This window comes from Phalangium opilio, unplaced genomic scaffold, assembly GCF_054372755.1.
Source record: "Phalangium opilio isolate 3A_F unplaced genomic scaffold, DU_Popi_V2 ptg000075l_1, whole genome shotgun sequence".
NCBI lineage: Eukaryota > Metazoa > Arthropoda > Arachnida > Opiliones > Phalangiidae > Phalangium > Phalangium opilio.
In genome coordinates this window covers 2,117,739-2,131,777 of record NW_028324184.1, presented here as the reverse complement: position 1 = coordinate 2,131,777, position 14,039 = coordinate 2,117,739, and the positions used below count along the sequence as shown (strand labels likewise).

At 35.7% G+C, this 14,039-nt stretch overlaps 3 protein-coding genes and 1 long non-coding RNA gene across 4 annotated transcripts; 3 read left to right on the top strand and 1 right to left on the bottom strand.

Annotated features, from left to right (window-relative positions):
* LOC149658743 (uncharacterized) lies at window positions 1–2,337 on the top strand. The gene is made up of 3 exons (XM_089844382.1): window positions 1–579; window positions 823–1,062; window positions 1,131–2,337. Exons 1-2 carry the CDS (start codon window positions 371–373, stop codon window positions 1,031–1,033), a joined length of 420 nt encoding a protein of 139 aa, XP_089700508.1. The 5' UTR covers window positions 1–370; the 3' UTR covers window positions 1,034–1,062; window positions 1,131–2,337.
* Window positions 2,338–2,350: 13 nt separating this feature from the next.
* LOC149658741 (uncharacterized) lies at window positions 2,351–6,684 on the top strand. The gene is made up of 5 exons (XM_089844383.1): window positions 2,351–2,816; window positions 4,837–5,478; window positions 5,555–5,652; window positions 6,288–6,381; window positions 6,495–6,684. Exons 2-5 carry the CDS (start codon window positions 5,437–5,439, stop codon window positions 6,669–6,671), a joined length of 411 nt encoding a protein of 136 aa, XP_089700509.1. The 5' UTR covers window positions 2,351–2,816; window positions 4,837–5,436; the 3' UTR covers window positions 6,672–6,684.
* LOC149658742 (uncharacterized) lies at window positions 4,333–4,796 on the bottom strand. The gene is made up of 2 exons (XR_016369911.1): window positions 4,699–4,796; window positions 4,333–4,616 (listed from the first exon to the last, which is right to left on the bottom strand). It is a non-coding gene; the product is annotated as an uncharacterized LOC149658742 (long non-coding RNA).
* A 2,481-nt stretch (window positions 6,685–9,165) lies between the features above and the next one.
* On the top strand, window positions 9,166–10,120 carry LOC149658740 (uncharacterized). Its single transcript, XM_089844113.1, has 3 exons — window positions 9,166–9,210; window positions 9,299–9,591; window positions 9,828–10,120. The coding sequence occupies exons 1-3, from the start codon at window positions 9,166–9,168 to the stop codon at window positions 10,036–10,038; spliced, it is 549 nt and encodes a 182-aa protein (XP_089700239.1). The 3' UTR covers window positions 10,039–10,120.
* The last annotated feature ends 3,919 nt before the right edge of the window (window positions 10,121–14,039 follow it).

The window sequence follows — 14,039 nt, the reverse complement described above, 5'->3', positions numbered from 1 at the left end:
TTAAAGGTAAAAAAGATGTATTGAAACCTATTGATATAGGTAACTAACCTTAAAGTTAGGCTTAGAAAATTAAAGGTGTTCGAGTGCAGTTTGGCAGAGTGATGAATTCCGTTTTAGGAATTTGATAATGCTGCCTATTTTGGCGAGGAAAATGTTTAACAATTGTTGTGAACATAAAATTGCTCTTCACTAGTTGAAAGTACTAGCACCGAATCAGATACGCTTCCAGAACAAATACATTCCGAATCAATATTGTATATTTTCTCTCTTGATACTTTTCTTTTAGAATGCGGTCGAGGGATTACCGAGAAAAGTGTTAAAAGAAAATATAGAGAGACTTAACACAATTGTAATACCCGGAGAAACAGACATGTTCGAGGCACTAGAAGACTTGATCAACAACCGACTAACTACATCCTTTCCAGTCTATACAATATTAGAGGCTACGCCGTTACTCGACGTGTGCGAAACATTTGAGCAAAAAGTTCATATATCTCGCAAACCAATCTTTTCGTCTCATTTGGCATTTCCCATGAAAAAGAATGGCAATCCCTACATCGAACGTGTTTTTAAGAAAACGTGAGTTGGCTATTTACTAAATTATTAGAACAGAAAGGCGGGGACATGTTTTTGTCCTTTTTACCAGCACTTGATATCTGTTAACACACCTTTGAATACTCGTTTGTTATTTCCCCTCAAAGTATAGTTCCTTTGATTTCTTGCTGAAACGTTGCGTCGCTCTTATTGTCCTTCCATTGATTTTTTTGCTTTTGCTTCTTTCTAGGTCTATTTCATTTAACTAAATTAAATTTCCATTTTCAGAATCCAGAGAATGTACGAAACTGCTATATTATTTCGTGATCGTGAATTTAAACTTTGGTTAACAGAAGTGTGCTTGGCAGAAAACAGATTAATTGAGGAGAATGAAGTCAAAATAGAGTTGAAGAATATTCTGCTTGCAATAATATTTCTCTTTGCCTTTATCATTCTAGCTTTAGTGTTATTTGCATTTGAACTATACATACGATATTGAAAGAACTGCGAATTTCCTAAGTTAAAAAGGTAGAGCGATTTGATTTCGAAATGAACTTTGATAAAATTATGGCTTAAAAATTGTAATTATTACGAAGAAGGTATAATCAAGAATGAATACTCTGCAAGATATTAGGCTTCTACTCTTACGCCCCTTTCATGTTCGTCATTGCTCTGCGCCTTCCCGTTGGATCCTGGGGGATAGATCATACAGACGCGAATGACGAATTCCAAACCTCGAGCAAAGTAAACAGATAATGGATGCTGCCCGCCAGTTGTTTTTAATTGTCATTAACAAATTAGTTAAAGATTTCGAATATGTGTCTCTACGTGAAAATTTTTCTTTAATTATTTCTAAATCGAATCAAAGTGTACTAATGATTTTGTGAGTTACAAAAACCAAACCAAGGCTTAACGAAAACGTTACTTAAACATAGTGTAAGATAAAATATTAAGTTCTGCCTCCGTTTCCACCCATCTCCTTCACCCATGAAGGGGGTCTTGTCAACTATCACGCGAGCACCGGACGTCCATTTAGGCCTTCTTATTGTATATATATTCTTGGTATAATCGAAACAAAACGGTATTTACTTTGTAGGTAATAAGTGAAACTATTCATAGGATTTTCATTTCTCTTTCATCACTTTATTTCTGGAAATATACGTGAACATATTTGAAAACGTACATGTTCGTGAACTAATTTTTAACTACGAGGTTTATGAAATTGTGATGTTCGATTTCGAAATTAGATGTGTATATTTCTATGTTAATACGCAAGGAGTTATTTTGTATCGATTTTTTTAGAGGATGCATATACATTTATCTAGTCTAGTAATAACAAAATCTGTTGTTGTTACAATCAACTGATTTGCCAATAATGCAGAACAGCTTCCCGGGATTCCGTTTTTAAACATAGGCGTTCCCTTTCCAAAACATGTAAAAACAATCAAAAAAGTCAGCCTTATGCTTTTGTGGTTTGTTTATGTGGTCATTTAGAAAAATGGAGCTCGATATGCTTAATTTGAAATTTTATTGAATTTCTCTAAGAATCAGTTACTCATTTAAACTCATTTAAATGAGTTGTTTAGGTTTTTGATCAAAATCTGTTTACCTTGAACCTGCAGAGGAGCAAAATGCTATCGTTTTTCCGGCAAGATTCTTGGTAACTAAAACTCAGTTTGTGGACTACTTACTCCTTGCATGGTGAAACGGTTCACAAAATTAATATCATATACATATAAACTTAATTGCTCGAATGTTCTTTTTTATGGTTGAAAGGCACATCTTGAGCGACAGAGTTGAAATCTTGCTCAAAGGTCCTCAAAGCATCCTCAGCCTTTCGGTTGAGTTTTATGGTACGGAAACGTCCAGGATGCTTCCTGTGTCTTGATAAAATAAGCTAGTTCTCGTGCAAATGCAATGCTACAGAACATGTTTCAAATTACCGCTAAAATTAATTCTAAATATTTTCCCATTGGAATAATTAACTGATTTGTTGCTTAGTAAAGAAAATACTGTAGCTTTTCTTAGTCCTCTGAATAAACAAGATCCCTGATGACTGAGAGACTATTTGTTTTCTCTTATTCTTGAAGCCCGCTTCTAGATCCCACACCCTATTCAAGACCTGATTAGATTTAGCTTAGGGTATTTAGTGTCGTAGTTAAGAAAAGAGTAGTGCGATGATATCCTTAACTATTTTTCTGAGTCGCTTTCAAAACGGAGTCAGTGATAAGTGGGATACATCATAGAGGTGATGTTCTGAGCGGTGCAATTGTACTTTTTCGGTAAATTTTAAATTCTTCAGTACCAAAGTACATTTTGATTTTTACCTCTCCGAGTGACGTATGTCACGGAGAGGTTCTAATTTCGACGTGTCTGTGTGTCTGTGTGTCTGTCTGTGTGTCTGTGTGTCTGTGTGTCTGTGTGTCCGTTGTTACACCCACGTGACCGCGTTCGCAGTTTGCAAATCGGAGCAAACGTATATTCAATTTCCAGACCGCATTTACAGTCCCGGAAATTGTATTCGACTTACAGGCTATTACTCCATTGCCTGTTTAACAACTCTGTTCATTTGTCCACCCCACATGGACACTAGTCTGAACTTATTGGCTTCTAAACACCACCATCTTCTAGTTTTTCGCCCATTCCACATGGACGGACACCAGTCTGTACTTACTGGCTTCTAAACACCACCACCTTCTCGTCTTTGTCCATTCCACATGGACACCAGTCTGTACTTACTGGCTTCTAAACACCACCATCTTCTATTCTTTGTCCATCCCACATGGACACCAGTCTGTACTTACTGGCTTCTAAACACCACCATCTTCTATTCTTTGTCCATCCCACATGGACACCAGTCTGCACACCTGGCTTCTAACACCACCATCATCCTTAAGGTTAAGACATACGCGGCGATCGGCTAGGGTTACGAGAAACGTCTAGCCTTCCATTGACGGGGTCTTCCGCCAAGGTTCACGCAATTGCGATGTTCTTATCCATAGCTGCGATTCGAAACCCTTATATACTACCTATTTGAGTAAGGCGACGCAACGGGCGTATGCTTCATTTCAAACGCCAATATTAGTCAGGTCTCTCAAGAATGTTTAATTGTTCTTTTTTAAAACGATGTAACGTTCAATAAGGCGAATAACTAACGAAGAAAATATTAAATATTAATTATATTTATTTTAATATTTAAGATAATCTTGTTTCTCAATTCAAAATTAATACGGAAAGAGTTAAAAAGCAGTCTATGTTATTGTCTGTGTGTGTCCGTCCGTTATTACACTAGTGCCGCAGTGCGCTGCGTTAGAAGTTCGTTTTGTTTTGATGTGTAAAGAAATCCTACAGAACCATAATATTCCCTTTATCCTTAATATAAAGTGAATATGATGAAATATTTTTCGTAATTATGATGCATTTAGTGCTTTTGTAGCTTTAAAGCTCTGTTTCATTTTAATATTCCAAAGAGTTTTACTAATATTATTATTTGAAATGGCTGTTTATAAATTACTAAAGCTATACTACATCTGTATATAGAATAATCCTTGGTTTAGTAATTTTATGAAGAAAGCTAAGAACTAGACTCCGGCGGGTATATCTAGTACTACTTGCAATAAGCTTAGTGAAATATAGAGTAAATAATTGAGGCCTGAGGTGATGTAAACTTTGGGTTTTGATTTTCGTGTCTGAAATGAAGAGACATAAACGGTTCAGAGTGAGCCGAAAGTTAAATACACTCTTAAATAATCAGGTTAAGATTTTATAATAGAAGAAAAGATCATGTTGGCAATTAGATTAGTAGGGCTAAGCTACAGAGTTTTTATTCTCTTTATGGTGCGCATTGACTATCAGTGCGTCTAGCTACAATTTAGCTTTGGTATTATCATAAGTTAATTATTTAACGTTAACACTCATGTTGGCAAACTAAGAATATTGTTGAGGTGAGACGAGACGATAGTGTTTACACTGCTAACCAGTTGTGAATGTAGCTATCAGAATATAGGGTAAACAGCTGAAGCGTAGACTTCATTTCCTGTTCTTTTTGCCATTAACTGATTTCCATGGGTCCAAGATTTATCCTTATTGGATGTAAAATGTCGTCTGCTTTACTGTATATTCGCTATGCTTGGAATACTGCTTCAATATTTCGAAAATTTTTACTTCAAAAAAGAGAAATAATTCCATATCTAGGTAAATAACTTTGTAGTAGTAGACCTCTTGACTCGGAGAGGTAATATTTTGGTTTTCCCAACTTGTTTAAAACAAAGTTGTATATTTTCAAATTTCATTTAAAACAAGCGTCTATGGGACGAAAATTACTTCACTAGGTGGCGCCAAAAGCGTTTGGAGGAAGGGAACGGAAATTATCCTACCCCAAATAGGGAAAAGCTTCCCATTGGATTAATATGGAGAAAGCATGGGGAAAGTACGCTCCCAAAAGTCTAAGGAGCTTAATTGCTTTTTGCTAAAGTTTTTGGTATCTTTAAATTCAAGGCAATAATATTTATTACACTCTAAACTCGTATATTCTATCATTTTAATAGCCAGAAATCTATAAGCTTCCAACCTTGCTCTATATTTAACTACCACAAAAATTCGATATTCACGTTTGTGCAAACAATTTTTTCGAACATTTTTCTGTTATTTTTACCAGCTGTTGTTGACATAGGACAGCTAAAAAATATCATTCAACAACCATGGGAGCAGCGTTATAGAAGCCTAAATGAAAGCTAGTTTCTTTTTCCAATATTTCCACTTTTCGAAAACAAACCTTATAATTTAGATTGGCAGTGTCAGGAAAAAAAAATTGCCCAATTATATGATAGCGGTCGAAAACAATTTTATGTTCAACTCCGAGACGCTCATACCTATAAAGTTTGCGAAGAAGCAAGAAGCAACATGATCAACTCAGCAAAATTTCTAACTTACTGCTCTACAAATGTAAGATTAGTTTGAAATTTGCTACTATATCAAAAAAAAAAAATAATAATAATAAATAACTTTAATTCATGTCTAGATTCTAGTACTGGGAGTGTACGATAAAATTTCCCCAGTGAAAGTAGATGGCTTCATAAAGCTAGCAGTGGAAACTGTACTCAAGAGAATTAATTTGAAGTAATTACGATGCCTTGCTTCAATACTTAAAATACTAAAGTGAAGGAACCAAGATAAAACTTTCCTCTTTTCATTGATTCGAAAGAGGATATGAATATAGTTATTTGAAATTGGAATTATGTCTATGAACAATATTCAAGAAGGTGCAAAGCTACACTGTGAAACAGAAGACGTTTGGGCAAGTAACAACCGACAGATTTTTAGAATTTCGTCAGATTGAATTATTGCTAAAACTACTTCCTGCTTCACAGTGTGGTATGGCTCGTATGATGAGTTTATAAGATATGTTCCACGAGTATGACACTACTTATACTTCGTAATGATAGAGACTTATTGAGAGCTAGTTCGAGAGTGACACGAGAATTGACTACACTCGATTTTGCAGTCCATCTTCCCATTTAGCCTGTATTAAGCCTTTGACATCGCCTCACCAGGCGTCGCTTTACGAGAATCTATGATGTCTCACCTTCGTCACTTAATGACAAGCTCTCGGTAACCAGTAACGAACTCATGGAACATATCTTATGAACTTACGCTTGTATTTATTATTTTTTATAATCAAGATTCCGAATGAAAAGCTGAATATTCTTTCGTTGTCCTTCACAATTTCTTTATGTCCATTATTGTATTGACAGTTATACCGGAATCTTAACTGAGGCAGATTTTGATTATGGAGATGTTTATGGGCCAGGAAACGCAACTGGAGTACTTGGTATACTTGCCAGAGGAGTAAGCGTTTTCAGAAACCCTCCAATATTTGCTTTAGGCCTTAATTTTTAATATTCTAACTATGGTTTTTAATTCAAGACCAATAATAATTGAAATAATTTAAAATAATATAGGAAGCAGATATTGGTTTTATAATAAAAGAGCCCACTTACACCAACTACAAATACATCGAATTTACAAATGTTGTGGCTGATGACCAATGGATTATAATTAGTTCGAAGCTGGCCGTGGAATTCGAATCGAAGGCTTTTTCTTTGTTCACCGTATTTGACACAATGGTGGGTGTGTAAGGACGATAGGCCAAAATATTTTTTCTGTTTATGTAAAATAACTCGTGTTCAAGCGATCTTAACACACATTATTTCCATTCACGTGGTTTCAAATTGATTTTTCATGCGCCTTGGCTTTTCTTATTTTGTTAGATCAGGGATAGATGTAATTTTAGAAGCAGGAATGGAGAACAGTTATCATCTACTCGTAGCCCAGAATAGAGCCCCTCCCTTCAACACGCAACGAAAACTTTAAATTAACTTATTGGCTCATTAAAACTACGTTTTGATGAGGTTGTTGACGGGGATGGCGAAAAATACTTTATTCCTTTTTACCTCTGTCGCTATGACCCGCCTCTTCTTTAATACCCCCCCCCCCCGTCCCGGGGAAGGGGTTCCGTGACTTTGACGCTTAAAAAATTACATCTATCCCTGGTCAGATGAACTCTGACGTACATTCAAATAATTATAAAGAGTGTAATATTTAAAAATATATTGTTTTGTCGCTTTCAGACATGGACTGCAATTGGAATCACTCTACTCACGTTCCCAGCTATTAGGCATTACTTAAATGTAGCGTTTTCAAGACAGAAGAAAAATCAAGGCTCGGAACAAACATACCACAAAAATGCATTTTCGTCTTTAGCAATTTTTCTTTCACAAGGTTAATTATTTTATGCAGAAATTTAAATCCTTACTTGTTGGAAAGGGGGAAGAGACAAAATGAGTTATTGTATCATGAGAAGCTTTTAGGTTGTCTAGATCATTGATAATACAATAGTTAGTTGCATGTGTCGACTCCTGCGGTTAAGGATCTTTTCTCAATATGATATCGCACACAGGGCATGGCTGTTATGGCTAACTGTCCATTCCAGGTTACAGTATCAATTTCTGTATAATAATACAGTTTGTTAGATAACGGAGGGTTTGAAGGCACATAAAGTGGCTAAAATAGAGAAGGTAGGGGTAGGGTTAAGTTTCTCAAGCTTCGTATTTCTATTACAGGAACAACACTTTCGACGATCTCCGGTATCAGATTGGCTTTGATTTCGTTTATATTAGCATGTTACATCTTATCACAGTGCATAGCCGGCAGTATTCTATCAAAGGTAACTCTTCCACCCAAGGGACGTTACATTGATGATCTAGAGGGCATTCTCAGATACCCAAACTTACCATTTTGTATTGTTAAAAATACTGAGGCTGAACCGTTTTTCAAGGTAAAATATATATAAAAAATATATATTGAAACCCATTGCAAGAAGAAATTTACTATAGTAAATTCTTTCTTGCCCATTGTCATATGTAACCAAGAAGGAATTTACTAAAAGAAGGCCAAAAAAGGCGTCCGGTGCGCGCGTGATAGTGGACAATCCCCCCTTCATGGGTGGGGGGAGGCTGGAACCCAAGGAGGGACTTTTCTTACTCTATGTTTTCCACCATCTCTTTTACCTTCCCGTTAAGCCTTGGCTTGGTTTTTAGAACTCACGAAGTCATAAGTATAGTACACTTGATTCTGTCTGAAACAATTATAGAACGAACGATTTTCACGTGGCGACACGTATTCAAAATCCATTAAGTATAGGTTCAAAACCTTTAACTAACTTGTTAATGGTAATTAACAACCATTCGCGTACCGTTTCAGCACCGCTGGCAGCCTCCTTTTTTTGTTTACTTTGCTCGAGTTTTTTTTTATCTAGTCGGAATACGTCATTTGCGTCTGTATGACCTATCCCTACGGGATCCAATAGGAATGCGCAGACCAATGACGGACATGAAAGGGGTGGGGCTTACTTGTCCACTAACACCGGCGTAGAGTAGAAGCGTAAAATCTCGTTACCTAGGTCTTCTTATAGTAAATTCCTTCTTGATGTAACCATAAGAAAATTATGTATAGCTGTTGGAATATTTTATTTGGACGACCGAGGCCAGCCCCTTGTCTCTACGGCGCGGTCATATTTCCCGGCCCATAGTGGTTTTCACGGATTACAAAAACTTGTTTCACTTAGCGTAAAAGCGTAAGCGCGCCAAATTTAGAAGCAAATGCTGCAGTATGAAAATGTACTATGTTTATACTTATAGGGAGCTGTATATTATTTCCTAATGGTGTAACCTAATAGACCAAAACAGGGGCGAAGCCGTCATTTGGGTATTGTAACTCTCGACAAGGCAAACAGTCAGAGGCAGTGAGAGATGGGTTGCAATCCGCCCTTAATTGTACTCTAGCTCCGTCTAGCGTTGGTTCTTAGAGCGATGGAGAATACCCCAATGGGGGCCTCGCTCCTGTGTGTTGGTTTCTCTGTGTGTAATTTCTAAAATGGTCTGCCTTCCGTAAGAATGACTTTTGGGGAAGTTGATACATCACCGGAAGCAATTTTTCTATGGATGCGGATCTCCTTAGCCTCAGTTTTTCATGAAAGGGACCGAAACTTAGGCTTAGAAGGTTTATTGTTAGGTGTTTGAGTTTAGTTTGGTGAATTCAGAGTTAATTTTTGCTAAAATTTTGGGGAGGAAAATGCTCAACAGTTATCGTGGACGTAAAATTGCTCTTCACTTGAAAGTACTAGCGCCGAATTAGATACTCTTCCAGAACAAGTACATTCCGAATCACTTATTGTATATTTACACTCTTGCTACTTTTCTTTTAGAATGCGATCGAGGGATTACCGAGAAAAGTGTTAAAAGAAAATATAGAGAGACACAATACTATTAAAGTGCCCGGTGAAACAGACATTTTTGAGGCACTAGAAGACTTGATCAACAACCGACTAACAACATCTTTTCCCGTCTATACAATATTAGAGGCTACGCCGTTACTCGACATGTGCGAAATATTTGAGAAAAAAGTTCATATATCTCGGAAACCAATCTTTTCGTCTCTTTTGGCATTTCCCATGAAAAAGAATGGAAATCCCTACATCGAACGTGTTTTTAAGAAAACGTGAGATGGCTATTTACTAAATTATTAGCCTAGATGGGGGGACAGGCTTTTTTTGGTATTTTACCAGCACTTTTAATGTGTTACCACATCTTAGAATACTCGGTTGTTTTTTCCCCTCAAAGTTTTGTTCCTGTGCTGAAACGTCGAGTCGCTCTTTTTGTCAATCCTTGGATTATTTTGCTTTTTCGTCTTTCTAGGTCTACTTCATTTAACAAAACCTCAATTTCCATTTTCAGAATCCAGAGAATGTTCGAAACTGCTATATTATTTCGTGACCGTGAATTTAACCTCTGGCTAACTGAAGTATGTTTGGCAGAAAACAAATTAATTGAAGAGAATGAAATCAAAATAGAATTGAAGAATATTCTGCTTGCAATAATATTTCTCATTACATTTAACATTCTAGCTTTCGTATTATTATTATTTGAAATGTACATATACTATTGAAAGAACTGTGAATTTTCCCAAAGTTAATAGTCGACTGATTTGGTTACGAAATGAAATTCGATAAAAGTATTCCTTAAAAGTTGTTATTGATACGAATTTTGTATAATCCAAACGAAACAGCTAGTATTTACGTTGTAAGTGATTAGTGAAACTTTTCATCAGACTTTGGATCAATTCATTTAAGTATAGTTAAACCCTCAACCGGATTAAATGTCATAAATCTAAATCTAAAAATGGAAGTCCTCTGTTTTTAAACGCATCAATAGTGTACAGTATTTGCAAAATCTGAATGTTTTTCTATAGACACTTGGAATAAAATTTTCTTAGTGGGTATTAACAACAGATAACGCTATTTATACTATTTGTAAATAGTTCTGGGTCACCTTTAGTTTAAGATGGTAAACAACGAACAGATCATTGTTATATTTAACATATTTAGTGCTAATCACTAAAAGTATCAATAAAACCGTTAAGTACTAAAGCTTATAAACATTCACATCATCAAAATCTAAAAATGTAAAGTCTCGGGTTTTTAAACGCATCAATAGTGTACAGTATTTGCAAAATCAGCATGTTTCACTAATGATACTAGTAATAAAATATGGCTTAATGGGTATTAACTTCAAGAGATAACGCTACTTAAATTATATGTATATAGGTCTGGGTGACCTTTATAGTGCAAGATGGTAAACAACGAGCAGATAATTGTTATATTTGACATATTTGGTGTTAATCGCTAAAAGTATCAACAGAAGTGGTATGATACCACTTCTGGTATCAATAAAGACGTTAAGTTCTTAAACTTATAAAGATTCACATCTTAGTTCTTGTGCTTTTAACTATGTAAATAAAGTATATTCGCAATATTTACTCCAATCGTAAAGTTTTGTACCTACGGTCGCAGATTAAGTTTTTGGTATAAGCATTTAATACTTGAATGAATTCCCGAGAAAATTTTACAAAACCAAGAACGGATTCAGGAAGCGACAAAACATGAAGAGATAACAAATTTAGTCCTTCGGAAAAACATATAGCAGAAATACACAGACTTCGTTTACTTGGAATCTTTAAGCGGCCATAGACTCCATGCTAAGGGCAAATGGCTTAAAACTTTGATGAATCGCCAGCTCCGCCTTCCACGCGTTTCAATGGTTATTCAAATGCGTAGATAACCTACGTGTTAATGACCTTTTTCGTTGTCTGCTATATCGGTTTGGGTCGGTAGCTAGGTTTGTGTTTTGTGAGCGTATGTAGCTCGGATACACGAAAATCAATTCTTTCCAAAAAATTGTTATGAAAAGATCCTCAATCAGTTTCTGACCGTGTTGTAACTCTCTTTGCCAAGGCTTAGGTACCTAGATTCTACAAGTATTTGTAACTGTAAAGGCTTAGTTACATTTTCTATGATTTTATTACTTTTCTACAACCTATGGAAAGATAAAAAAATGTACGCTAAAATAGAAAGATTTACTCCCATTTAACCCAAACCGTTTCTCCCAATTCCCATATCTCCCAATCCCATTTGACCCAACACTATGTCTTTTCCCCCAATTTCTTTTGTCCCAATTCAGCATAAAACATATGTTAATAAGTTCAAAGAGATTTTTTTTGTTTTATTAACAATGATATGTTTTACATATTCAGTTTAGTTTGAATTTCCATTTTATGATTTCTAGATATTCAAATGGAGTTTTTCTCCCCGCATCCAGTTCCCTTTTTAGTTGTTTTATTCTTTCCTCCTGAATCTTGTATTTTCTGTTTGGTGGTTGAACAGGTTACCCCCCGTTTCACCCAATTTAAAACACCCAATTCCCAGTTCTCCTATTCCAATTAACCCACTATTGCATACCCAATAAGACTCAAATAGAGTAGAATTTGATGGTTTTATTTATTTATTTTTTCATTTCATAAGGGATACACTTACTTGAAGTGTATAACCGCTCAAACGAGGAAGAGACATCCTCCTAACCAAACCTAACCTAACCTAACCTAACCTAACCTAACCTAACATAACATAACAGTAATGTTTTGGAAAAGGCATATTATTTGAGAAGTCAATGAAGCTAAACGTCAATATTTTGGAAAAGGCGTAACATTGTTAAATGATTTATAAAATATTACTAACCTAACTTATCCAAACCAAACCTAACCTATCATAACAGTAATGTTTTGGAAAAGGCATATTATATTATTGGAGAAGTCAATGAAGTTAAACATTAATATTTAGGAAAAGGCATATTATTTGAGAAGTCAATGAAGTTAAACATTAATATTTTGGAAAAGGCATATTATTTGAGAAGTCAATGAAGTTAAACATTAATATTTTGGAAAAGGCATATTATTTGAGAAGTCAATGAAGTTAAACATTAATATTTTGGAAAAGGCGTACCATAGTTAAATGATTTATAAAACACGAACTTTCTCGTGGATCTAGCAGAAAAATATAATACATTTAGAATAACACTTCACATTAATTGGTAGGAAAACTATTTATCCCAACCAAACCTAACCTATTCGCATTAAAAATAATCAAAGTCGTTTTGAAAGCAACCCTTTGCAGCATAAAATATTAGACGAAACCATTCGATTGGGAGAAATGAGAATTGAATAGTTTGGGATAAAAATTCCGATTGGGAAATATAAGATTGGGAGAACTGGGAATCGGAAAGTTTGGGATAAAAATGTATTTTGGGAAACACAGAATTGGGAGAAATGGGACCATACCAATAGAAATGGCAGCTTCAATCTAGTGTTGCGTGGTCACCGTGTCGTGCGGGCATTGAACTGGGCTTGTATTTCTCTAGTTTATGTGGCACTCTAGATTAATTTATAATTTACGTGAGCTTGTGTATAGGCTATAGCCTAACTTCGTTGTATATTGTTGTACAGCCTTAGCAGTTAGCACTTCGAATCCACTCGAAATAGTATGAAGTGGTTTTAGCCCTTGTTTCATCATTAAAGGGAGGGTGAAGTAGAAAATGAAGTGATTTTTTATTGATTCTTCTGTAAATTATAAGACCATTCTGCTTGGTGAAACATCCAGGAAATATCTCCAAATGATTTTAAAATTCAAGTCAGGTTCAGATTTTAAGGATAATTTTAAAGAAGAACCTCCGACCAATCGCGTAACGCCCTGCCTTTTTATTAACAAAATGCTCGTGGGACGTTCCGTGTCGAATGAAATTTATCACGAGATTTGATAAAATTCACGAGCGACGTGATAATCGTGGCGCGATACATGGAGCGTGCCACGAGAATTTTGTTAATAAAAAGGCAGGGCGTTACGTGATTGGTCGGAGGTCCTTCTTTAAAATTATCTTTAAAATCTGAACCTAATTTGAATTTTAAAATCATTCGGAAGTATTTCCTGAATGTTTGACTATGCAGACTGGTCTTGTAATATGTAGAAGAATCGATAAAAAAATCACTTGATTTTCTCCTTCACCCTCCCTTTAAGTGAGCGTTTAGGAAAGTCAATTGTATCCACTATTTTCCAATAGGAACTTGGTATTGCTCTACCCGATACCGCCATTCTGCTATATTTTCTTACTTTTAGATTTTGAGTTATATCAGCCCCTCTTCCGACTCCTTTTGCATAATTTCAGCAAACTTCTTCATAGGCTTGTCAAAAGACCTTATTCTTACCTAACCTGCACGCTACTAGGTGTTGCCAGACTTCAGACTTCGAAAGACAAGGGAAAAAATCATTTTGCAATACTCCGTGTGGTTTCCAATGTGCTAAGGTTTACAGTACCCAACAACGATCTAAGGCGATAAAGTGTCTCGCAAACACTATAACGTTACTTGAGAAATGTTTGCTAAATTCAAAACTCGGGGGATACAGCGACCACGACACTATATGGTGGCACTTTTAGTTTACACTAAAAAACTAACTGGGTATCAGCGCATTACTCTGTTGGCTATTACATAGCTACACGGAGTAAAAAACAGAATATTGACGGAAAAGTTTTAAGTAGTCCAAATAAATGGAACACGCAAGG